General features: G+C 49.9%; 1 protein-coding gene across 1 annotated transcript in view; it reads right to left on the reverse strand.

Moving 5' to 3' along the window:
* Nucleotides 1–23544, reverse strand: part of TRIM66 (tripartite motif containing 66) — an 81093-nt gene that overhangs the window by 22154 nt on the left and 35395 nt on the right. Inside the window, exons 10-15 of the mRNA XM_073606035.1 lie at nucleotides 19966–20229; nucleotides 17398–17623; nucleotides 8316–8379; nucleotides 7823–7997; nucleotides 4785–5182; nucleotides 2739–2874 (exon numbers count right to left, since the gene is read on the reverse strand). Of these exons, the coding sequence (XP_073462136.1) occupies nucleotides 2739–2874; nucleotides 4785–5182; nucleotides 7823–7997; nucleotides 8316–8379; nucleotides 17398–17623; nucleotides 19966–20229 (1263 nt within the window). The remainder of the gene's footprint in view (nucleotides 1–2738; nucleotides 2875–4784; nucleotides 5183–7822; nucleotides 7998–8315; nucleotides 8380–17397; nucleotides 17624–19965; nucleotides 20230–23544) is intronic.

The raw sequence follows: 23544 nt of genomic DNA on the forward strand, positions 1-23544 counted from the left end.
CCCACAGAACAGCTCCCCCAGTACAGATCTCCCCCACAGAACAGCTCCCCCCAGTGCAGATCCCCCCCACAGAACAGCTCCCCCCCTGTACAGATCTCCCCCACAGAACAGCTCCCTCAGTACAGATCTCCCCCACAGAACAGCTCCCCCCAATACAGATCTCCCCACAGAACAGCTCCCCCCAGTACAGCTATCCTCCACAGAACAGCTCCCCCCGTACAGATCTCCCCCACAGAACAGCTCCCCCCAGTGCAGATCCCCCCCACAGAACAGCTCCCCCCCTGTACAGATCTCCCCCACAGAACAGCTCCCTCAGTACAGATCTCCCCCACAGAACAGCTCCCCCCAGTACAGATCTCCCCCACAGAACAGCTCCCCCCCAGTACAGATCTCCCCCACAGAACAGCTCCCCCAGTGCAGATCTCCCCCACAGAACAACTCCCCCCAGTACAGATCTCCCCCACAGAACAGCTCCGCCCCAGTACAGATCTCCCCCACAGAACAGCTCCCCCCCCCAGTACAGATCTCCCCCACAGAACAGCTCCCCCCACTGCAGATCTTCCCACAGAACAGCTCCCCCCCAGTACAGATCTCCCCCACAGAACAGCTTCCCCTACTGCAGATCTCCCCCACAGAACAGTTCCCCCCAGTGCAGATCCCCCCCACAGAACAGTTTCCCCCAGTACAGATCTCCCCCACAGAACAGCTCCCCCCAGTGCAGATCCCCCCCCACAGAACAGCTCCCCTCCAGTACAGATCTCCCCCACAGAACAGCTACCCCCAGTGCAGATCTCCCCCACAGAACAGCTCCCCCAGTACAGATCTCCCCCACAGAACAGCTCCCCCCAGTACAGATCTCCCCCACAGAACAGCTCCCCCCCAGTACAGATCTCCCCCCACAGAACAGCTCCCCCCAGTGCAGATCTCCCCCACAGAACAGCTCCCCCAGTACAGATCTCCCCCACAGAACAGCTCCCCCCAGTACAGATCTCCCCCACAGAACAGCTCCCCCCCAGTACAGATCTCCCCCACAGAACAGCTCCCCCCAGTACAGATCTCCCCCCACAGAACAGCTCCCCCCAGTACAGATCTCCCCCACAGAACAGCCCCCCCCCCAGTACAGATCTCTCCAACAGAACAGCTCCCCCCTGTACAGATCTCCCCCACAGAACAGCTCCCCCCCAGTACAGATCTCCCCCACAGAACAGCTCCCCCCCAGTACAGATCTCCCCCACAGAACAGCTCCCCCCAGTACAGATCACCCCCACAGAACAGCTCCCCCCTGTGCAGATCTCCCCCACAGAACAGCTCCCCCCCAGTACAGATCTCCCCCACAGAACAGCTCCCCCCCCAGTACAGATCTCCCCCACAGAACAGCTCCCCCAGTACAGATCTCCCCCACAGAACAGCTCCCCCCCAGTACAGATCTCTCCCACAGAACAGCTCCCTCAGTACAGATCTCCCCCACAGAACAGCTCCCCCCAGTACAGATCTCCCCACAGAACAGCTCCCCCCAGTACAGATCTCCCCCACAGAACAGCTCCCCCCAGTGCAGATCCCCCCCACAGAACAGCTCCCCCCCTGTACAGATCTCCCCCACAGAACAGCTCCCTCAGTACAGATCTCCCCCACAGAACAGCTCCCCCCAATACAGATCTCCCCACAGAACAGCTCCCCCCCCCGTACAGATCTCCCCCACAGAACAGCTCCCCCCCAGTACAGCTATCCTCCACAGAACAGCTCCCCCCGTACAGATCTCCCCCACAGAACAGCTCCCCCCAGTACAGATCTCCTCACAGAACAGCTCCTCCCCAGTACAGATCTCCCCACAGAACAGCTCCCCCCAGTACAGATCTCCTCACAGAACAGCTCCCCCCAGTGCAGATCTCCCCCACAGAACAGCTCCCCCCAGTACAGATTCCCACAGAACAGCTCCCCCAGTACAGATCTCCCCCACAGAACAGCTCCCCCCAGTACAGATCTCCCCCCAGTACAGACCTACCCCACAGAACAACTCCCCCCCAGTACAGATCTTCTCCTAGTACAGCTCCCCTAGTACAGATGTTCTCCTCAGAGCAGCTTCCCAGTACAGATCTCCCCCAGTATAGATCTCTTCCTAGTACAGCTTCCCCCAGTACAGATCTTCCCCAGTACAGATCTCCCCCTCAGAGCAGCTCCACCAGCACAGATCTCTCCCCAGTATAGTTTCCCTTCAGTACAGACCTCTCCCCAGTACAGATCTCTCCCTAGAAAAGCTCCCCTTCAGCACAGATCTCTGCCCAGTACAGACCCCCCCCCCCCCCTTTTTCTCAGCATGGTTCCCACTAGTACATATCCCCCTTAGCACAGATCTTCCCCTTTTCTCTCTCTCTTTCTCCTTCTCCCCCCCCCCATATTCCTCTCCTTATCTCTCTCTTTTTATCTCCCCCTCCATCTCTCTTTATCACCCCTCACCCCCACTCTTTCATTCTCTCCTCTTTCTTTCTCTGTCTCTTTTTTATCTCCTTCTATCTCTCTTTCTCTCTCCTCTTTTTATTTCTTACTTTCTTTTTGTCTCCCCTCCCCCCTTACTCTCTTTCGATGTATATAATTTAAATTAAAGATAGATAGATAGATAGATAGATAGATAGATAGATAGATAGATAGATAGATAGATAGATAGATAGATAGATAGATAGATAGATAGATATCTCATGCAGTATATCAGAAGAGAATAATACTTTTCTCAGGTGACTTACCCTCTGATTGCAGGGGTCTAGGTGCGGTAACATCCCCTCCTCTATTTTATTGTCCCGGCTATACCGAACGTTATCACAGTCGTATTCCACCTCCGGCTTCTTCTCGTTGCGGCACAGCGTGCACACCCATTCACCACTGCAGGATACAAGGCAAAAGTACATTTAATTTCTTCATTTGCCCAACCGCTTTCCCCTGGTGATCATGAACAAATGATTACTTCAGCTGCAGATTCCTCTCAGGCCAGTAGGTGGCAGCTCAGTATAATTTTCATCCCCACCATGCACTAGGAGTAGATGGGAGGCTTCATCAATTGGGATGGAAAATAAATTTGTTGCGTGTTTTCAGTAAGCGCACATTTTGTTTTATCACTTTATTATTATTATACAGTATTTATATAGTGCCAACAATTTACGCAGCGCTTATCACTTATGTAAAAGCACCCTCTGTTGGCTGCCCATCAGGGAGCATAGTCAGCAAACTTGCTAATTAACTACTGAGATAAAAACCAACTGGCCACACAACATATTGTTTTCAGCCACCCTTAGCAGTCTCATCTTTAATATGAGTTTCTTATACTTTCTCATCCATATTTTTCCTATTGCAATAAATAGAAATTTGTAGATTGGCCACTAGAGGGAGCTCTGTTTCCTAACAACAATATCCACTTTAAGGCCAGGACTTTCCTGGCACTTTCTGTTTTACAAGTATAAATCGGTATTTTTTACTAGAAAATTATTTAGAACCCCCAAACATTATATGCACAGACCCTAGAGAATTAAATGGGGATCGCTGCAATATTTTATGTCACACGGTATTTCCACAGCGATTTTGAAAAAAATACACTTTGATGAATTTTAAAAAACAAACATAATATATACCCCAATTTTTTGTAAAATATAAAAGATGATGCTACTGCGAGTAAATAGATACCTAAACACGTCATGCTTTAAAACTGCGCACTCTCATGGAATGGCGACAAACTACAATACTTAAAGATCTCCATAGGAAAAGCTTTAAATTTTTTTGCAAGTAATAAGCTTTTTAGAGTTACAGAGGAGGTCTAGTGCTAGAATTATTGCTCTCGCTCTAATTTTCACGGTTGATACCCCTCCCACTGCTTGGGAAAGCGATCCAGCAGCTATTTAGCCTCTCGGACTACTTTCAGAACCAAACAGAGTCAGCAGTTGCAAAACAAAAATACCGGAGTCATGGCTGATAACTTCATCCAGTGGTAGCTCGTCTATACGGGGCGCAGGGGCACTGCTCCCCTAATTCATGCGCCCCGACCCTACTTCAGATGCAGGGCGCCGGACGCATAGATTCCAATGGGGTTTTTTTTTTTTTTTGAAGCACATGACTAGAGCCTAAGGCCTCAAAAAAGACTGGGCTCGGGGGTGCAGAGCACTGAGCCCACCTAGTTGTGTGACAATAGCGAAATAATATTCAAAATAATATTGTCTTCCTGATTCTCCTCCTGGCCAATCAGGAAGCGGGTCCTGAGACCCAATTGGCCAGGGAGTCTTAGGACTCCCCGCCAATCGGGGCTCAGGACCCATTTCCTGTTCCTGGGAGGAGAAGCCCAAGCTCTTCCCTCGGCAAGCTCATCTCTTCATCTCATCCCGGATTCCATCTGCCTCCTTACGGTAAGGCCTCTGATCGCCACCTTCCCAACCGTCTCCCGCAAGCGCCGGGGGGGGGGGACGCTTCCTTCCCGGTCCGTCTCCTGTAGGGGGTGGCTTTCAGTGCGAGTGAGGGGGGCAGGTTTGTTTGCCGCCCCCCCCCCCCCAAATATTGAGCACCAGCTCACCACTGGCTTCATCCATAACCACGGTAAACCACTTGCAAACAGCAACGTATTGTGGACGGCAAGTGGATATCAGGCACATGGGGAGGGCATTGTTTTCAAAGTGTTGGCCAACTCATAGAGTTTCATTGTTAAGAGGAGCAGCAAAGCACAACCATTGTGTAGCACTGCATAGGAGGAAGCAGAGCCTGCATAGGAGGAAGCAGGAAGCATAGCCCACCATGATGGTAGCACTACTTACACTGGGAAGCTGAGCAGAGCCGGGACGTGGCAGGACAGGTGGTAGACCTTCGGACAATTGTCGCAGCACAGCATTTCCCCTCCGTTAAGACAAACCGCACAGAAATCTTCATTCTCGATGTGACCGGGGCCCTCTGACCTCTTCATAGGTTGGGGCCCGGGGATGGTTTCACATTTGTGGCTCGGTTCTTCCATGGCCTGTGGTGCCACCATATGTCGGATCTCCTGACCCGTCCCGCCTGTGTATGAGTGAATACGTGGGTAAAGGTGGGGCTTCGGCTGGGGGGGTGGTGGCACAGGATTCGGCGTGGATCGGGAGAAGTCCATAGCATATGATATCGGGGTTTGCTGTGGAGGCTCGCTGGAGGCTGAAGACGGGGGAGGGTTTTCTGTGTTCACCTGCAATGACAGATCCTCAGTCACTAAAATATCATATAAACTTCAAAAAGTTCATGTCACTTCAAAAGTATTTTCAATCATTTTTTTTAATCTGCAGTTTTCCTCAAATTATAACAACAATAATAATAATAAATAAGGGCTTGGCAAAGCTTGTTTAAAACTTGACAAACCTGAACTTAACAGTGAAGTCCATGGGGAAGGAATATTGGACTGAAAGAAATGTCACCGTAATCTTTCCAAGAGATCAATACCTGTATTGACAGCTCCATCTAGTGGCCAAAATGTGGCATCGTTTTCTTAAATGCCTCAATGAGAAAACGATACCGCGTTTTCGCCACTATATGGAGCTGAAAAAATTGCGGTGACATTTTGTTCAGCTTTCAGTAATACTTCTGACATTCGTGCAACAAATGTTTTATAAATACATCCCTTGGTTTTAAATTTTGCCCATTTTTAGGCAAACTCCTGTAAATAAGAAGGCGTGGGAAGCTGGGGACTGCCGGGACCAGGTCATCTAGTGCCCAGGGCGAACATACCAAATTGTGCCCCCCCCAAGATGTATCATGTGTCTGCAAACACTTCCCGAGTACTGATCTGCATGCCTATGCCCTAAACATAAATTTCCACTCCTCCAAATACAAATCCGCCTCCTACTGAAATCCCTTTCCCAGCGCAAATTGCCCCCCCCCCCCCCCCCCAGCTCAAATCCTCTCATACCCCATATGCGCCCAGCACAAATCCACCCTCCCAAGTACAAATCTCCTCTACCCCTCATATTTCCCCCCTGAGCACAAATCCTCTCCCCCACTCCAGGCACAAATTCTCCCCAATCTCCCATACTAAAACAAATCCCCCCCCCCCCCCCAATTTCCCCTTATAGCATTACACGGTGCCCGGAGCAATTTAAAATTCCTCTAGTTAGAATTTCCATCGACCATAAAATACTTTCTGCAATTCTCACAGCCCGCTGGCTTTACAAATATAATTTTTGCTACAAAACTTTGTGCATTGTAGTGTAAATAGTTGCAAATATTACCTTCAGGCAAAAACAAATACATTGTTACCTTCTGTATTTATTGTACTCTTCTGGAACCATATACAGGGGAAATCACAAAGTCATAATATTTAATAAAATAATAATACCAGAAGCATAACAAACAGTAAAATAAAGGGAAATGAGGATTATCAGCTACAATCATCTTCTACGGTTTAATCCCACCCTCCCCATCCTATAAGCATGCTTACAGTGTTAAGCTGGCCATACAACAAGCAAATTTCAGCCGGCACCCGATGAACCCTTCCCAATCTACCCTCATACCCCAAAGTTCTGACATTAAAAAAATTGAAGGAGCGGGTGGAAAATTGCTGGACATAAAGCAGCTGCAGTTTGGGTGTTCTGGCAGCTACCAGTGCTGGCCGTCACAATACAATAGCTGGCACTGCAGATTCACCTATACAGCATGAATGTGGGAATCTGTTGGATTATTTTGTTCAGCCTAGGCCCACCAGGGCCATTTCACGTGGCCCTCACACCTCTCCTGCAACTGTGGCGCTCCCCTGGTCTTTGCCCCCACCTTGTCTCAGCAGTCTGCAGCAGAGAGGAGGACAGAACTCCTCCACCAGATCCTGAGCTGCCCCATCTCAGCAGTCGGTGGAAAAGAGAGGACGACAGAACTCCTTCTACAGATCCTAAACCTCTCTGTGCAGCACCTCCTTGTCTACGCCCCCCACCTGGTCTCAGTAGTCAGCAGCAGGGAGGAGGACAGAACTCCTCCTACAGATACTGCACCTATCTGCGCTGCCGCAGCTTCCCCTCCTCTCTGACCCCACCTTGTCTCAGTAGTTGGCAGCAAAGAGGACAAAACTCCTACTACAAATACTGCATCTATCTGTGCAGCCGCAGCTCCCCCTCGTCTCTGCCCCCACCTTGTTTCAGAAGTTGCCAGCAGAGAGGAGGACAGAACTCCTCCACCAGATCCTGAGCTTCTCTTTGCAGTCACGGAGAGGCTCGTCTCTGCCCCCCGTCTCAGCAGTCGGCAGCAGAGAGGAGGACAGAACCCCTCCTACAAATCCTGCGCCTCTCTCTAAAGTTGCAGCACCCCCTTGTCTATGCCCCCCACCTTGTCTCAGTAGTCAGCAGCAGGGAGGAGGACAGAACTCCTCCTACAGATACTGCACCTATCTGTGCAGCTGCAGCTCCCCCTCATCTCTGCTCCCACCTTGTCTTAGAAGTTGCCAGCAGGGAGGGGGGACAAAACTCATCCTACAAATCCTGTGCCTCTCTGTGCAGCCGCTGCATTCCCTCTTCTCTGCTCAAGCCTCAGGAATGAGCAGACTCCGGTAGCTGACTGCAGCCCTCCTCTGGTCCTCCTCCAGACTTTGCACTTTCTGCTTCCCAGCTCCGCCGCCAGTTTCTTCCCAGCAGCAGCACAAGGTAAGGGGCGTACACTGTGATGTAAGGGAGGGTGGGGGGGGGTTCATGACATCTAATGTAAGAGGGGGGGTGGGGTGCTTTGGAGATCTAGTCTTACAAATACAACTGGCCCTTTGAGGACATCCATATGTTCTGCCCCTCCCTCTCCCGGTGTTGTGCAGGGTTTCCAATACAGAGACCTATATGTATACGATGGGAGTACCTACCTTTATGGACATGCTTTTAGACCTTGCCCCGTATTTAACGAGTAAGCGCACCGAGCCATCTTCGTCCTTCTTCTGCGGCTGCACCTTGAAGGTGGGGAGCTCCCCTGAGTCCTGAGGACAGATCTTCAGGCGTTCCAGACGCACATACGGGATTTTGGTTTCTTTGAGTTCTGGCCTGGAAATAAAGAACTACTTGTTACCGACACCGAGAGGGCGAGAGACACAGAAGGGGGACAAACATCAAACCCAAATACAAAGTCATTAGTGAGCTGAGTATAACAAACATTAATTGTCAGGACTGGCGTTCAACACGCAGGGATGGAAATACGGCACGTTGTAGAAGAGAGCGGAGCGAGCACCATCAGGACAGTTCATCTTCAGACATAATCCCACACCTGATTCCTGGACTTGGGACCTTCAGGGGACAATTCCATCATAGAAATCTGTCCAGCACTGCGTACAGGAAAATACAGGAGGACATTAGACTCCCTACCTTGGAGCTTCTTGTTGGGTCTTCCTGTCCTCAGGATAACGTGGCTTGAATCGGTTTTCAGAATCTGAAAGAAAATTCACAGTGATGTCAGTGAGACTTTCTTCATAATTAATCAGGACCTCCTTCCTCCTGCTGGTGACCCCTCTAGTGATATAAAGATCTATATAGAGGAATCAGGACCTCCTTCCTCCTGCTGGTGATTCCTCTAGTGATATAAAGATCTATATAGAGGAATCAGGACCTCCTTCCTCCTGCTGGTGATTCCTCTAGTGATATAAAGATCTATATAGAGGAATCAGGACCTCATTCCTCCTGCTGGTGACCCCTCTAGTGATATAAAGATCTATATAGAGGAATTAGGACCTCCTTCCTCCTGCTGTGACCCCTCTAGTGATTTAAAGGTCTATATAGAGGAATCAGGACCTCCTTCCTCCTTCTGGAGACCCCTCTAGTGATATAAAGATCTATATAGAGGAATCAGGACCTCCTTCCTCCATGCTGGTGACCCCTCTAGTGATATAAAGATCTATATATAGAGGAATCAGGACCTCCTTCCTCCTGCTGGTGACCCCTCTAGAGATATAAAGATCTATATAGAGGGTTCAGGACCTCCTTCCTCCTTCTGGTGACCCCTCTAGTGATATAAAGATCTATATATAGGAATCAGGACCTCCTTCCTCCTCCTGGTGACCCCTCTAGTGATATAAAGATCTATATATAGGAATCAGGACCTCCTTCCACCTGCTGGTGACTAGGGATGAGCCGAACACCCCCCGGTTCGGTTCGCACCAGAACCCGCGAACGGACCGAAAGTTCGCACGAACGTTAGAACCCCATTGACGTCTATGGGACTCGAACGTTCGAAATCAAAAGTGCTCATTTTAAAGGCTAATTTGCATGGTATTGTCCTAAAAAGGGTTTGGGGACCCGGGTCCTACCCCAGGGGACATGTATCAATGCAAAAAAAACTTTTAAAAACGGCCGTTTTTTCGGGAGCAGTGATTTTAATGATGCTTAAAGTAAAAAAAAAAAAGTGAAATATTCCTTTAAATATCGTACCTGGGGGGTGTCTATAGTATGCCTGTAAAGTGACGCGTGTTTCCCATGTTTAGAACAGTCCCTGCACCAAATGTCATTTTTAAAGGAAAAAATCTCATTTAAAACTGCTTGCGGGTTTAATGTCATGTCGGGTCATGGCAATATGGATGAAAATCAGTGAGACAAACGGCATGGGTACCCCCCAGTCCATTACCAGTCCCTTTGGGTCTTGTATGGATATTAAGGGGAACCCCGCACCCAAATTAAAATAAGGAAAGGTGTGGGGCCACCAGGCCCTATATACTCTGAACAGCAGTATACAGGCGGTGCAAACAAGACAGGGACTGTAGGTTTGTTGTTAAGTAGAATCTGTTTGTAATTTTGAACATTTTTAACGTGTTTAGCTCCAGCCAAAAAATCTTTTCTAAGCTTTTTGGAAAACATAGGGAAGGGTTATCACCCCTGTGACATTTGTTTTGCTGTCTTTCCTCCTCTTCAGAAGATTTCACCTCACTTTTTTGTCCCAATGAAAAATGTTTTTTGAAAATTTGGGTTTTTTTGTGGAACAAGGATTGGAAAGCATCAGTGGAAAGGAGAACTTGTTTTCCCATATTAACTCTTACAGGAGAGAATTTCCCTTCCTAGGGGTAGATTTCATCTCACTTCCTGTTGTCTCCTTCCGTTTGCAAGTAGGAGTCGTTTGTAAGTTAGATGTTTGAAAGTAGGGTCCTGCCCTATATACTCAGCAGAAATTTGGGCCTTAGGTGTTGCTGTGGCCACAACACTGTAAGCCCTCACAGGGCCCTGCTGTGAAATATTAGATCAAGAATTGTAATTACATGCCCCTGTTGAACAGCAGCTGAAAAATTAGGCCTTAGGCACTGGTGCTGGTGCCACAACACTGCAACCCCTCACAGACACTCTAGTTGGAACGCAGGAACGAGCCCTGCTGCAAATTATTGCTTCAAAAATTGTAATTACACGCCCCTGTTAGACAGGGGCAGAAAAATTGGGCCTTAGGCACTGGTGCTGGTGCCACAACACTGCAACCCCTCACAGACACTCTAGTTGGAACGCAGGAACGAGCCCTGCTGCAAATGATTGCTTCAAAAATTGTAATTACACGCCCCTGTTAGACAGGGGCAGAAAAATTGGGCCTTAGGCACTGGTGCTGGTGCCACAACACTGCAACCCCTCACAGACACTCTAGTTGGAACGCAGGAACGAGCCCTGCTGCAAAGTATTGCATCAAAAATTGTAATTACACGCCCCTGTTAGACAGGGGCAGAAAAATTGGGCCCTAGGCACTGGTGCTGGTGCCACAACACTGCAACCCCTCACAGACACTCTAGTTGGAATGCAGGAACGAGCCCTGCTGCAAAGTATTACATCAAAAATTGTAATTACACGCCCCTGTTAAACAGGGGCTGAAAAATTGTGCCTTAGGCACTGGTGGTGGCGCCCAGAACCAAAAATGTTCTTACAAGCTATCAGCGTGATGATTGAGGAGGAAGAGGATAATTACTCAGGGATAGTCACTCAGCATCAGCATAGGCAGTCTTTGAAGGGATCTGAGATTTCAAAAAAAATTATTCGGTTACATCAGCATCAGGTGCTTGGTAGCTGGTGGTGATCCAAGACTCATTCATTTTTATGAAGGTCAGCCGATCGACCGAGTCGGTGGACAGACGCACCCTGTGATCGGTTACCACGCCTCCAGCAGCACTGAATGTGCGTTCCGAAAGAACGCTGGATGCAGGACAGGCCAGTAGCTCAATTGCATACTGTGCAAGCTCTGGCCAGTGATCCATCCTCAAGACCCAGTAACCCAGAGGATTTTCGGTGGGAAAGGTGTCCAAGTCTGATCTTGCCCCTAGGTATTCCTGCACCATGTAAAACAGACGCTGGCGATGGTTGCTGGAACCGATCATACCTTGGGGCTGCGGACCAAAAAATTGTCTGAACGCATCGGTCAGACGGCCACCTTCTCCACCGCTCCTTCTTTGACTGACCGAAGCCTCAGCAACACGTTGTCCAGAAACAGGAGTTTGTAACCTCCCAGTCTCTGGGAACGCGTTGCACAGACCTTTCTGCAAGGCCTCCCGAAGATGTTTCATCCTCTGCTCCCTCTGCGATGGCAAGATAAGGTCCGCAACCTTACCCTTGTAACGTGGATCAAGGAGGGTTGCCAGCCAGTATTGGTCCTTCTCCTTGATACCACGAATACGAGGATCCTTACGCAGGCTTTGCAGGATCAGGGAGGCCATGCAGCGTAGGTTTGCTGAGGCATTCGGTCCGGAGTCCTCTGGGTCACTAAGAACGACATGGTCCGCAGCCACCTCCTCCCAGCCACGTACAAGTCCATGTGTTTCTTGGGACTGATCCCTTAAAGACTGCTGCTGATGCTGAGTGCCAGGCTCCACCTCCATACTGACACAATCTTCCTCCTCCTCCTCTTCCTCCTCGTCCTCTTCCTGTGTGATCGGCGGGCACGCAGGAACACTGTCTGGATAAAGGGGGCCTTGAGAGCTAAGGAAGTCCTCCTCTTCCTGCCTCTGTTCTGCCTCAAGTGCCCTGTCCATTATTCCACGCAGCGTGTGCTCCAACAGGTGGACAAGGGGGACAGTGTCACTGATGCATGCACTGTCACTGCTCACCATCCTCGTGGCCTCCTCGAATGGTGACAGGACAGTGCATGCATCCCTGATCATGGCCCACTGGCGTGGGGAAAAAAAACCAAGCTCCCCTGACCCTGTCCTGGTGCCATAGTCGCACAGGTACTCATTGATGGCCCTCTGCTGCGTGTGCAGCCGCTGCAGCATGGCCAACGTTGAGTTCCACCTGGTGGGCATGTCACAGATTAGGCGGTTCTTGGGCAGGTTAAACTCCTTTTGGAGGTCCGTCAGCCGAGCACTGGCATTATATGACCGGCGGAAATGCACACAGACTTTCCTGGCCTGCCTCAGGACATCCTGTAAGCCCGGGTACCTGCCCAAGAACCGCTGCACCACCAAGTTAAGGACGTGAGCCAAACAGGGCACATGGGTCATTTGTCCCTGTCGGAGGGCAGAGAGGAGGTTGGTGCCATTGTCGCAAACCACCATTCCTGCCTTAAGTTGGCGTGGCGTCAACCACCTCTGAACCTGCCCCTGCAGAGCTGACAGAACCTCTGCCCCAGTGTGGCTCCTGTCCCCCAAGCACACCAGCTCAAGCACCGCATGGCATCTTTTGGCCTGCGTACTTGCGTAGCCCCTTGAACGCCTACGGAGCACCGCTGGTTCCGAGGAAGAGGCCATGGAGGAAGAAGAAGAGGAGGGGGTGGAGGAGAGAGGTGTGTCACAATCAGCATTTTGGAGGCGTGGTGGCGGAACAACCTCCAACACTACTGCACCTTGTCCTGCATCCTTCCCAGCTGCCAGCAGAGTCACCCAATGCGCCGTGAAACTTAGGTAACGTCCCTGTCCATGCCTGCTGGACCATGAGTCAGCGGTAATATGCACCTTACCGCTGACCGCCCTGTCCAGCGAGGCATGGACATTGCCTTCCACATGCCGGTAGAGAGCCGGAATCGCCTTCCGTGAGAAAAAGTGGCGTTTGGGTACCTGCCACTGAGGAACCGCACATTCCACAAACTCACGGAAGGGGGCAGAGTCTACCAACTGAAAAGGCAGCAGTTGAAGTGCTAGCAATTTTGCCAAGCTAGCATTCAACCGCTGGGCATGTGGATGGCTGGGAGCAAACTTCTTTCGGCGGTGCAGCAGCTGGGGCAGGGAAATTTGCCTGGTACAATCTGACGTCGGTGTACCAAAAGCAGATTGCCCACAAGTACTTGGCTGTGACACACCTAATTCTACACCTTCATTCCTCTCACTGTAGGTCTCAGAGAGGACTGAAGGTCTAGTGGGGTTGGAAATCTCAGCTGATGAGGAGCAAGGAGAGATCCTCTTTGTTCTTTGGTGTGGGTCTTTTAGATACGCTTGCCAACGAACTGCATGGCAGGTCAACATATGTCTGGTCAAGCATGTGGTACCCAAGCGGGAGATATTTTGGCCACGCGAGATACGCTTGAGACATATGTTGCAAATAGCAGCGGTGCGATCTGATGCACTCGTCTCAAAAAAGGCCCACACCAAAGAACTTTTTGAATAACGCGCAGAGACTGCAGCGCCCTGCACATGTGGAGCTTTGGGGTGTGATGCAGTCAATGTGCTGCCCTTAGGCTGGCCCCTGGAGGGCATCCTGCCTCGTTGGTGATGTGCTGCCGCCTCCTCCTCCTCCTCCTCCTCCTCCTCCTCCTCCTCCTCCTCCTCCTCCTCTCTCCTATCAGGCACCCACGTTGAGTCAGTGACCTCATCATCCCCTCCCTCCTCATCACTGGAGCAAACCTGGCAGTATGCTGCAGCAGGGGGAGCATGACTGCCAGATTGCTGTCCTTCTTGGGCACCCCCTCTGTCCGCGCTCATGTTACTGCCTTCATCGAGCTCAGTATCGTCATCAGAGCCTTCCAAACGCTGGGCATCCTCCTGGAGCATGTACCCAACACTGTGGTCAAACAGTTCGAGGGAATCCTCATGAGGACATGGTGGAGCTAGGGAAGGAGTCACTGATGACATTGAGCTGAGGGAAGAGGCCGCTGCTTTGCCAGACAAAGCACCCTGGGCATGGGTGAGAGAGGATGAGGAGGATGAGGACGGCTTGGTCATCCACTCGACCAAGTCTTCCGCATGTTGCGGCTCAACATGGCCAGCTGCCGAAAAAAAGGCCAAGCGTGTCCCATGGCCACGTGCTGATGAGGATGCACCGTCTCCACGACCAGCACTAGACACAGAGCCTGCTTGCCCTCTCTTATTGGCTTGTGACTGTCTGCCTCTCCTTCTTGGCCTTCCAGACATACTAATGGCCTGTAGCTGCACTAAGCTGGGATAGAACACCTGTAATTTTCTTCAAGTAGCTTTATATACTGTAACCAGACAAGCCTGCCTGTCAGTAGGAAGATAACAGGAACGGATCTAGCTGAACACTGTGAGCAGGACGCACTGTACTAAATGTAAATAGTCTAGCTGCCTGACCGTGGTACTAATAGGATCAAATAGAACACCTGTAATTTTCTTCAGGTAGCTTTATATACTGTAACCAGACAAGCCTGCCTGTCAGTAGGAAGATAACAGGAACGGATCTAGCTGTACACTGTGAGCAGGACGCACTGTACTAAATGTAAATAGTCTAGCTGCCTGACCGTGGTACTAATAGGATCAAATAGAACACCTGTAATTTTCTTCAGGTAGCTTTATATACTGTAACCAGACAAGCCTGCCTGTCAGTAGGAAGATAACAGGAACGGATCTAGCTGAACACTGTGAGCAGGACACACTGTACTAAATGTAAATAGTCTAGCTGCCTGACCGTGGTACTAATAGGATCAAATAGAACACCTGTAATTTTCTTCAGGTAGCTTTATATACTGTAACCAGACAAGCCTGCCGGTCAGTAGGAATTTAACAGGAACGGATCTAGCTGAACACTGTGAGCAGGACACACTGTACTAAATGTAAATAGTCTAGCTGCCTGACCGTGGTACTAATAGGATCAAATAGAACACCTGTAATTTTCTTCAGGTAGCTTTATATACTGTAACCAGACAAGCCTGCCTGTCAGTAGGAAGATAACAGGAACGGATCTAGCTGAACACTGTGAGCAGGACACACTGTACTAAATGTAAATAGTCTAGCTGCCTGACCGTGGTACTAATAGGATCAAATAGAACACCTGTAATTTTCTTCAGGTAGCTTTATATACTGTAACCAGACAAGCCTGCCGGTCAGTAGGAATTTAACAGGAACGGATCTAGCTGAACACTGTGAGCAGGACGCACTGCACTAAATGTAAATAGCAGGAACGGATCTAGCTGAACACTGTGAGCAGGACGCACTGCACTAAATGTAAATAGTCTAGAAGATAACAGGAACGGATCTAGCTGAACACTGTGAGCAGGACGCACTGCATTAAATGTAAATAGTCTAGATAGAAGATAACAGGAACGGATCTAGCTAAACTGAATACAGTGTATATATATATATGCAACACCTGGGATGCATATATATACACAATACACTGTAAGTGCAGCTAACTGACTGACTGTTCTGCCTAATCTATCTAACTCAAATCAAATGACACTGTCTCTCTCTCTCTCTATCTCTCAGCACACCGGAACACACACTACACAGGGCCGCCGTGCAGGCGGCCTTATATAGTGTGGGGTGTGTACTAAATGCCCTGAGCCGTAATTGGCCAAAGCCACCCTGGCTTTGGCCAATTACAGCTCTCTCTACTGACAGCGCTGTGATTGGCCAAGCATGCGGGTCATAGTGCATGCTTGGCCAATCATCAGCCAGCAATGCACTGCGATGCCGCAGTGAATTATGGGCCGTGACGCGCCACACGAATTTAGCGCGAACGGCCCATAACGTTCGCAATTCGGCGAACGATCGAACAGCCGATGTTCGAGTCGAACATGGGTTCGACTCGAACACGAAGCTCATCCCTACTGGTGACCCCTCCAGTGATATAAAGATCTATATAGAGGAATCAGGACCTCCTTCCTCATGCTGGTGACCCCTCTAGTGATATAAAGATCTATATAGAGGAATCAGGACCTCCTTTCCCCCGCTGGAGATCCCTCTAGTGATATAAAGATCTATATATAGGAATCAGGACCTCCTTCCTCATGCTGGTGACCCCTCTAGTGATATAAAGATCTATATAGAGGAATCAGGACCTCCATTCCCCCGCTGGAGATCCCTCTAGTGATATAAAGATCTATATAGAGGAATCAGGACCTCCTTCCTCCTGCTGGTGATTCCTCTAGTGATATAAAGATATATATAGAGGAATCAGGACCTCCTTCCTCCTGGTGGTGACCCCTCTAGTGATATAAAGATCTATATAGAGGAATCTGGACCTCCTTCCTCCTGCTGGTGACCCCTCTAGTGATATAAAGATCTATATAGAGGAATCTGGACCTCCTTCCTCCTGCTGGTGACCCCTCTAGTGATATAAAGATCTATATAGAGGAATCAGGACCTCCTTCCTCCTGCTGGTGACCCCTCTAGTGATATAAAGATCTATATAGAGGAATCAGGACCTCCTTCCTCCATGCTGGTGACCCCTCTAGTGATATAAAGATCTATATATAGAGGAATCAGGACCTCCTTCCTCCTGCTGGTGATCCCTCTAGTGATATAAAGATCTATATAGAGGAATCAGGACCTCCTTCCTCCTGCTGGTGACCCCTCTAGAGATATAAAGATCTATATAGAGGGTTCAGGACCTCCTTCCTCCTCCTGGTGACCCCTCTAGTGATATAAAGATCTATATAGAGGAATCAGGACCTCCTTCCTCCTGCTGGTGACCCCTCTAGAGATATAAAGATCTATATAGAGGGTTCAGGACCTCCTTCCTCATGCTGGTGACCCCTCTAGTGATATAAAGATCTATATAGATGAATCAGGACCTCCTTCCACCTGCTGGTGACCCCTCCAGTGATATAAAGATCTATATAGAGGAATCAGGACCTCCTTCCTCATGCTGGTGACCCCTCTAGTGATATAAAGATCTATATAGAGGAATCAGGACCTCCTTCCTCCTGCTGGTGACCCCTTTAATGATATAAAGCTTTATATAGAGAAATCAGGACCTCCTTCCTCCTCCTGGTGACCCCTCTAGTGATATAAAGATCTATATAGATGAATCAGGACCTCCTTCCTCCTCCTGGTGATCCCTCTAGTGATATAAAGATCTATATATAGGAATCAGGACCTCCTTCCTCATGCTGGTGATCCCTCTAGTGATATAAAGATCTATATAGAGGAATCAGGACCTCCTTCCTCCTCCTGGTGATCCCTCTAGTGATATAAAGATCTATATAGAGGAATCAGGACCTCCTTCCTCCTCCTGGTGATCCCTCTAGTGATATAAAGATCTATATAGAGGAATCAGGACCTCCTTCCTCCTTCTGGATCATACATTGTTATACAATATAACGTACCAGTCTCGTTTTTTATCTCCTTGTTAATAACAGGTTGGGGTGGAGGAAAGGTTTTCCTGGGAGCGGCTGGCGGTTGGACTGGAAAACTTTTTTTTAGAGACAGATTTATGGGTTCTTCGAGGATATTTTCCAGCGGCAGGACAATGTCGTTCAAGGCGGAGGCGTCGTCATTAGGCAGAGGGGGTTCTGCGGGAGGCTCACCGCAGCTGAAATTCTGGTTCTCAATCTGGAAGGAAGAATGGAATACTGAATACAGAGGGGAACGACCGGCACAGACGTCACAATCTGCAATGTAACCGAGTTTTACAATCTAACCCCAAACCAGAGTCGTTCTGAGTGGAAAGGTATAATGTGTGGCAGGTTTTTATTTCGGAGATGAAAATAAAAGGAATGTGAGCTCTTCGCTCTGCAGGGGGCGCTGTACATGTGCCAAAAAGAATCTATTCTACCACAATATATTTATATAGAATTTCTATAAAAGGTGCAATGTGTTTCCCTTCATGGGGTCCAACGATACACATATTTAATATTAATTATTAAACTGTAAATATATATTTTTAATTATTTTTTGGAAATAATATAAAAAAATGAATTCTAAGTAGAATAAGATAAGTAGACATGTGCTGTATATTTATAAATGTTGGCGTATACATATTTTTTATGGATAGACACAATCGTATCAATCCTGGTGACTGTGCAGTTCGTTGCTGTGTTGACAAATATCTGACACAAATCAGCCCCCTGCTGCATCCTCTCACCTTGTGACAATGTACAGTCTGATCACCGGGGGAGGGGAGACTGAGGAAATGCCTCCTCCTCCTTGTACAAAGTTACAATATACAATCTGATCACAGGGGGAGGGGAGATTGAGGAAATGCTCCCCCCCCCCCCCCCCCCCCCCCCCCCCCCCCGTAGTAGAGCCATGAATTCTTTTGAGCATAGATTGGAAATAACAAATCCTCTCCCTGCATTATCCTTGATGTGATCTGACATATTTATTGGACTATAATCATTCTTTATATGTAGAAGACCACTTTTTCATGTATACATTCTGGGGTCAGATGGAGTTGGGTGGGGTTGTGGTTGGGTTGGGGTCAGATGGAGTTGGGTGGGGTTGTGGTGGTAAGGTTAGGTGGAGTTGGGTGGGTTTGTGGTAGGATTGGGTTGGGGTCGGGTTGGGTCAGGTGGGGTTGGGTTGGGGTTGGGGTGGGGTTGGGTCGGGTGGAGTTGTGGTTCGGGTTGGGCTAGGGTCAGGTCGGGTCAGGTGGGGTTGGGGTCAGGTGGAGTTGGGTGGGGTTGTGGTGGGGTTGGGGTCAGGTCAGGTGGAGTTGGATGGGGTTGTGGTGGGGTTGGTTTGGGGTTGGGTGGGGTTGGGGTCAGGTTGGGTCAGGTGGGGTTGGGGTCGGGTGGGGTCGAGTAGGGTCGGGTGGGGTGGAGTTGTGGTTGGGTTGGGTTAGGGTCAGGTCAGGTCAGGTGGGGTCGGGGTCAGGTGGAGTTGGGTGGGGTTGTGGTGGGGTTGGGGTCAGGTCAGATGGAGTTGGGTGGGGTTGTGTTGGGGTTGGGTTGGGTCAGGTGGAGTTGGGTGGGGTTGTGGTGGGGTTGGTTTGGGGTTGGGTGGGGTTGGGGTCGGGTTGGGTCAGGTGGTGTTGGGGTCGGGTGGGGTTGGGGTCGGGTGGGGTTGGGGTCGGGTAGGGTTGGGTGGGGTGGAGTTGTGGTTGGGATTGGGTTGGGGTCAGGTCGGGTCGGGTGGGGTCAGGGTCAGGTGGAGTTGGGTGGGGTTGTGGTGGGGTTGGGGTCAGGTCAGGTGGAGTTGGGTGGGGTTGTGGTGTGGTTGGGTTGGGGTCAGGTGGGGTTGGGGTCGGGTAGGGTCGGGTGGGGTGAAGTTGTGGTTGGGATTGGGTTGGGGTCAGGTCGGGTTGGGGTCAGGTGGAGTTGGGTGGGGTTGTGGTGGGGTCAGGTTGGGTCAGGTGGAGTTGGGTGGGGTTGTGGTGGGGTTGGGTTGGGTCAGGTGGGGTTGGGGTCGGGTTGGGGTCAGGTGGAGTTGGGTGGGGTTGTGGTGTGGTTGGGTTGGGGTCGGGTGGGGTTGGGGTCGGGTAGGGTCGGATGGGGTGGAGTTGTGGTTGGGATTGGGTTGGGGTCAGGTCGGGTCGGGTTGGGGTCAGGTGGAGTTGGGTGGGGTTGTGGTGGGGTTGGGTTGGGGTCAGGTTGGGTCAGGTGGAGTTGGGCGGGGTTGTGGTGGGGTTGGGTTGGGGTCGGGTAGGGTCGGGTGGGGTGGAGTTGTGGTTGGGATTGGGTTGGGGTCAGGTCGGGTCGGGTTGGGGTAAGGTGGAGTTGGGTGGGGTTGTGGTATATTCCCAATCATCCAACAAGGAGGGTCCCCACCAGAGAGGTGACAATAATATGATTACATTTGTAGCAATCTCTCTATTATTGTAGATTGGGATTCCCAGGAGGGGGGCTCAGGCGTAGCTGGGACTGTACACAATGCGGCAGCCGGAGAGGCAGGAGAGGTCTCTGAGCTCAGCGAATGTTTGTGTCTGAAACCCCCTGAGAGGCAGCAAATCATACCTTGCATATAGCGTTTCCCAGGAGAGCGCCCCCTGTTGCTAGGTGATCGCTGGTTTCTAAGTGCATGCTCTCGCTCACAGCTGCTTCCACCTGCCCGAAGGCAGCGATCCTCTCTGCTTCTGCCTCTGCACCGTAGCATCTGTCCGCCGGCTGCCCGAAAAACTGGCAGGGCACCGGCTGCATCTGGGGGTCTTCCGGGCGTGGCAGGTGGGGCGACGCCAAGTCTGGCTCCGGGGAATTGGAGAAACTTTCCGAGGCCGAGCGCTGTAATGCAAAAAAAATTTTAAAAATGCAGCTCGTTATTCCTTCAATGAAATAAAATGTATTTTATAAAAGAGCCCTGGTTCACACTGATGCGTTTTTTGGTGCTTTTTTTCAGAAATGCACTACAGTTCACTTAACATGGTTTCCTATGGGACACGTTCACATCTTTGCTTTTTTCAGCCGCTGCGTTTTTGGAAAGGGTCAGGGACTTTTTTTTTTAATGCAAAACAGTGCTTTTGTGGTTTAATAGACTTCGATGGAGAAGCTGCAGAAAAGCATGTAGTGTATTTTTGCCAAAAAAATGCAAAATGCTAAACTGCGGTAAAACCATGTGTGCAAAAATGCAAAGCGCACGGCAAAAAAGCACTGCGGAAACCACCAAACGCAAACTACAGAGGTGTGAACCGAGCCTAAATCGACCCCCAAGGCCGTTTCTGACACTTTTTGTAGCAATCATATTGCTTAGTGTATGGCCACCTTTATACACCTAAAATTACTCGTTGTCCTTTCAGTGCCATTAATTGGTAACAACACACCAAACACAGAAACAAACACACATTTTGCCATGTGAAAAAAACGAATGGCAATTGCTGCAAAATGCACAGTAAAAAAAACACGCAACCCACAAAATGCCAACATGTCCCGTAAGCCACATATAGCACAGCCCATTTATATCAGCGGGCTGCCCTATGCGTGTCACAGGAAAAACGAGACACAAAACGTTCACTCCCCACTATGCTAGATGTGAATGGGGCCTGAAAGTGAAATTGACGCGGTAAAACGTGAACAATGAGGCTCCAATCACATCTGTGTGTTTCCTTGCATTCCAGAAATGCTCCGCTCTAAAAATAAGTCCTGAAGCTTCTTTGGGGTGATTGCTGCGTGTAGGACGGCCCATTCAGGTGGGTGGGCTGCCCTATGTCTGATGAGTGAAAAGGCTCCAAAACACCTCCCCCCCTCTCAAAAAAAAAAAACGCATGTGAGAATGCGAGTTCCCGCCATGCAGAGTTGTGAACGGGGCCTGGCGGCTGAGTGTTTCTGTCCACTCCCTCCTATGTACTTGTATAAAGATGGCCATACACTATGCAATCTGATTGTGTATTGTGTTGTTTAGTGAGAAGGGTGATCACTGATTGATCGCATTTCATTTAAAAACGTGCAGCTGGGAGTGGGAGGGTGGATGATGCCAGGGGGCGTGTGCTAATGAGGTCAGCTGGTCAACTCCTTCCTGTGTCATGACCTCTAGTCTGTAAGGACGTAAGACAGAAGCAATAGATACGTTTGGAATCATGGATGTAGGATGGTAAGGTACGTGTCTGTAGATTTTATGGAAAGCTTAGATATTTTTGCAAAAAAAAGTACATGAATGCTCTATTGGCGCATGGAGGGAGGGGGTTGGTGGGCGGCTGCAATTTAGAAAAAAAAGGTGAACTTAGCCTTTAAGTGTAAATAAACCCAAGAACAAAAAAAGGAAAAAAAATCAAACTCTGCACTCCAAAGAGAACCCAACTATCAGACAAGTGAAATCAGCTTCAGCCCGGCTCTATCCAGGCTACAGCCACTGATGCGTTTCGCCCTGGCCACAGGGCTTAGTCATGACTAAGCCCCATGGGCAGGGTGAAACGCGTTGGATGGGTGTGGCCTGGTTGGAGCTACGCTGAAGTTGCGTACACTCATCTGATACTTGGGTTCTTTTTGGCATTTGGATTTTGTTCCTTTGTATGTGTGCATCTTGAACCAGGACGGGCTCTTACCTATCCGGCACCCTTCTAGTGTGAGTCGCCGGAGTCAATAGGGACGGGGAACTGGAGTGGCACTCTAAGCTTTCTCAGTTTGTGGTCACCAAGAACAAAAATGTTCTACTTCCTTCCTAGACTGCCTGTCCTAGGGTGACAACGCTCACTCGCCTCACTGTATTTAGTTGTCACCCTAGGACAAAACTACACTCCCCCTCTTCTGGTTGTTCTGCAGTCCACTGAGATAGCTGAGAACAGTGTAACTGATAAGAGTGCAGCACAGGCATCTCTAAATGGTAGACCCCAGTCTGGATCCAGATGAAGTTACAGTCTCATCTGGACCGCCATGGTCCCGCCACGTAGGAGCCAAGTCTTGCTTTTTTTTCCTGTCCTGTCCGTGTGTACATCCCTCTCCTGCTTCTTCCCACAGAGCCACCGCACTATCATCCTCACAGCAGGGTAGAGGACAGGAGAGGCGTCCAGATCTGGACAGAGGGCAGGAGCTGCGAGTGGGTGATTGGCTGCTAGGATGCTGGGCGATCCTAGCAACCCATCACCGGCTTGTTACCATGAAAAGTTGGGCAGCTCCCGCCCTCCGTCCAGAACAGCCCTGTGTAAGGCAGGACTCAAATGTTGCTGTGAAAGGGATGGAGGGGGTGAGGACACTACTAGAATGGGGGATTCAGGGACACTGATAAAAGGTGGCTGAGGACAGTGCTATGAAGAGGGGGTGTAGACCCTGCTATGAAGGTGGGGGGGTGAGGACACTGCTATAAAGAGGAGGTGAGGACACTGCTATAAAGAGGGGGTGAGGTCTGCTATGAAGAGGGGGTGAAGACACTGCTATAAAGAGGGGGTGAGGACACTGCTATAAAGAGGAGGTGAGGACACTGCTATAAAAGGGGGGCTGAGGACACTGCTATAAAGACGGGGTGATGACACTGCTATAAAGAGGGGGTGAGGACACTGCTATGAAGAGGGGGGGGGACCCGGTTATAAAGAGGGGGTGAGGACACAGCTATAAAGAGGGGGTGAGGACACTGCTATAAAGACGGGGTGAGGACACTGCTAGAAAAGAGGGGGTAAGGACACAGCTATGAAGAGGGGGTGATGACACTGCTATAAAGAGGGGGTGAGGACACTGCTATAAATACGGGGTGAGGACACTGCTATAAAGAGGGGGTGAGGACACTGCTATAAAGACGGGGTGAGGACACTGCTATAAAGAGGGGGTGAGGACACTGCTATGAAGAGGGGGTGAGGACACTGCTATGAAGAGGGGGTGAGGACACTGCTATGAAGAGGGGGTGAGGACACTGCTATGAAGAGGGGGTGAGGACACTGCTATGAAGAGAGGGTGAGGACACTGCTATAAAGAGGGGGTGAGGACACTGCTATAAAGAGGGGGTGAGGACACTGCTATAAAGACGGGGTGAGGACACTGCTAGAAAAGAGGGGGTAAGGACACAGCTATGAAGAGGGGGTGAGGACACTGCTATAAAGAGGGGGTGAGGACACTGCTATAAAGAGGGGGTGAGGACACTGCTATAAAGAGGGGGTGAGGACAGTGCTATAAAGA

This window comes from Aquarana catesbeiana, linkage group LG11 (genome assembly GCF_042186555.1).
Source record: "Aquarana catesbeiana isolate 2022-GZ linkage group LG11, ASM4218655v1, whole genome shotgun sequence".
Lineage (NCBI taxonomy): Eukaryota > Metazoa > Chordata > Amphibia > Anura > Ranidae > Aquarana > Aquarana catesbeiana.